Source organism: Hemibagrus wyckioides, linkage group LG04, assembly GCF_019097595.1.
Source record: "Hemibagrus wyckioides isolate EC202008001 linkage group LG04, SWU_Hwy_1.0, whole genome shotgun sequence".
In the NCBI taxonomy this organism is placed as follows: Eukaryota; Metazoa; Chordata; class Actinopteri; order Siluriformes; family Bagridae; genus Hemibagrus; species Hemibagrus wyckioides.
The window spans coordinates 908,699-911,198 of NC_080713.1; the positions used below are offsets into that span (position 1 = coordinate 908,699).

At 32.5% G+C, this 2,500-nt stretch overlaps 1 protein-coding gene across 1 annotated transcript in view; it reads left to right on the forward strand.

Annotated features, from left to right (window-relative positions):
• Nucleotides 1-2,003: 2,003 nt before the first annotated feature.
• The window catches only part of cfap161 (cilia and flagella associated protein 161), a 6,082-nt gene continuing 5,585 nt past the window's right edge, over nucleotides 2,004-2,500 (forward strand). Inside the window, exons 1-2 of the mRNA XM_058387180.1 lie at nucleotides 2,004-2,230; nucleotides 2,399-2,488. Coding sequence (XP_058243163.1) covers nucleotides 2,159-2,230; nucleotides 2,399-2,488 — 162 coding nt within the window. The 5' untranslated portion in view covers nucleotides 2,004-2,158. The remainder of the gene's footprint in view (nucleotides 2,231-2,398; nucleotides 2,489-2,500) is intronic.

The following is a 2,500-nucleotide window of genomic DNA, read 5'->3' on the forward strand; positions in this document are numbered from 1 at the left end:
GCTGCTGCTACCTGAGAGTGATTGTGATCTTTCTCCAAGTTCTACATGAACACCAGCGTTCCCCGTGACATCAGTTATAATCACCTGTATATTCAGTCTTAAGGTGAGTCCTGAACTCCTGATATTCTCACTGCCTCTGGAGCACCACAGTCACATAACCAACTAACTTAATGTTGTCTAATTTTAAGAGAGAACAGTGGAACAGTAGAACAGTAGAACAGTAGAACCCGTGCATGCTGAGGCTCAGTTCTTGGTTCTGGCTCAATGTGAACACTAGTATAAAGTTGGATCATTAATCAATCACTGAATCATGGGTCATTCGATTTTATTGACGTGGTTTATGATACAGCAGGACGAATAAAACACTTTAAAGGCAAACAACAGAAAAGAAAACAAATCAGACTGTTTATATGTTTAAGAAAATTACATTGGAATTTGAATTGAATTATTCTGAACAAAGCATTAATAGACAAATATATTATCATTATTATAATATATACTAAACATTATTATTATTATTATTATTATTATTATTATTATTATTATTATTATTACTACTACTACTACTACTACTACTACTACTACTAATAATAATAATAATAATAATAATAATAATAATAATAATAATAATAATAATAATAATAATAATTGGCTTTATGTTTTACTACAAATACTTATCAATTATAATTTCTATTTATTTCATTGCAGAAAAAAGATTTGATATAAAAATAGATAAAAAAGATATAAAAAGATATAAAAAAAGATTTTATATAAAATATACCTGTGTTTAGTGGTGTGTGTGTGTGTGTGTGAGTGTGTGTGTGTGTGTGCGTGTGTGTACACCTTTTCCCTTCCTGTCAGTTTTAATATTTCAAAACTTTGCTTTCATGAACATCTCCCATCTACTTATGATGTGTAGTTCCGTTATTGACAATGAGGCACTTACCATCACTTACCACACACACACACACACCCACACACACACCCACACACACACACACACAGGCACTTTAGGTCTGTATAACTATCTGGGAGTCTTTCCGTCTCTGCAGCTGAAAGTTTTATAAATGCAAACATTCAATAATAATAATAATAATAATAATAATAAGAAGAAGAAGAAGAAGAAGAAGAAGAAGAAGAAGAATGCACAGAAAATTATTGTGATAATCAGTTAAATGTTAAAAAGTACTTGACCACTTTTATAAAATTTATTCATGATGCAGCTTAAACTATAGACTGGAAAGAGACTGCTTTATACATTCATGTATTTGTTTGTTTGTTTGTTTGTTTTGTCTTATTAATGTGAAGAGAGAGAATAAAGAGAGACCGGTGAGAGACCAGTTATAGCTGCTATAAGGTAAGAGAGAACAGGAACTCACTTGTTTCATAAAAATGAAATAAAAAATATGAAAAATATAAAAAATGTATAAAAATAAATAAATAAATAAATAAATAAATAAATAAATAATAAAAAATAATATAATAATAATAATAATAATAATAATAATAATATAAATAATAATATATATTAATAATAATTAAAACAATAATTCAATAATACAAAATAATAATACAAAATATACAATAATAATAATAATAATAATAATAATAATAATAATAATAATAATAATAATAAATATAAAAAATGAAATGTTTTTTTATTGTTGTTTTTTAATAGATTTTTTTGTATATTGTGGTGTAAATAAACGGGAATAAACAGCTGGATTTGTGCAGCTGGAGGAAATGAATCATCTTCACTGTGGAAAAGGAGTTATCTCTCAGTTTGGTGTGGGTTCATATCAGACCAGTGTGTCGAGTTTTATTTCTAACAAAAGAAAATTATATTTGTTTTTTTATTCGCATTTAGAACTTTAGAACATTTACAAAGACTGTTTTGTTTTGTTTTGTTTTGTTTTGTTTTTAACTGCCCCACCCGACCCCGCTCTCCCCTGCACCGTGCTCCAGTTACCGGAAGTGTTCTTGAAGGCTTGTTACCGTGGAGACGCGTAAACAGACTCTCGCGCCGTGTTGCTCGTAGCAGAAGCTGGACCTACTGCGAGCTTCGTGTTTATTCCACACACTGCAGTGGGGTTGTGTGTGTGTCTGTGTGTGTGTGTGTGTGTGTGTAGTGAGAGTCAAGCTTGGTATCGGCGCTGAGATGGATCCTGTGCGGGTTTACAGACCGGCGGTCCGACTGGGGAACTGGAGAGAGGATGTGACTCTGGAGGAGGTGCAGAATAATTATTACGCACTAATTATTACACAAATTAACTATAATCACGAGCTTGATTAATCACTACTTTCAAATATCTCTCTCTCTCTCTCTCTCTCTCTCTCTCTCTCTCTCTTTCTCTGTGTGTGTGTGTGTGTGTGTGTGTGTGTGTGTGTGTGTGTGCAGGAAGCTCTGAGTGAGTTTCTGCAGCGGAAGGACAGAGGAGAGCTCACTGTTCAAAAGACCGGTGTGCTGAGACAGAATCTGCTCAAGCCTGTAAGCAGCTCG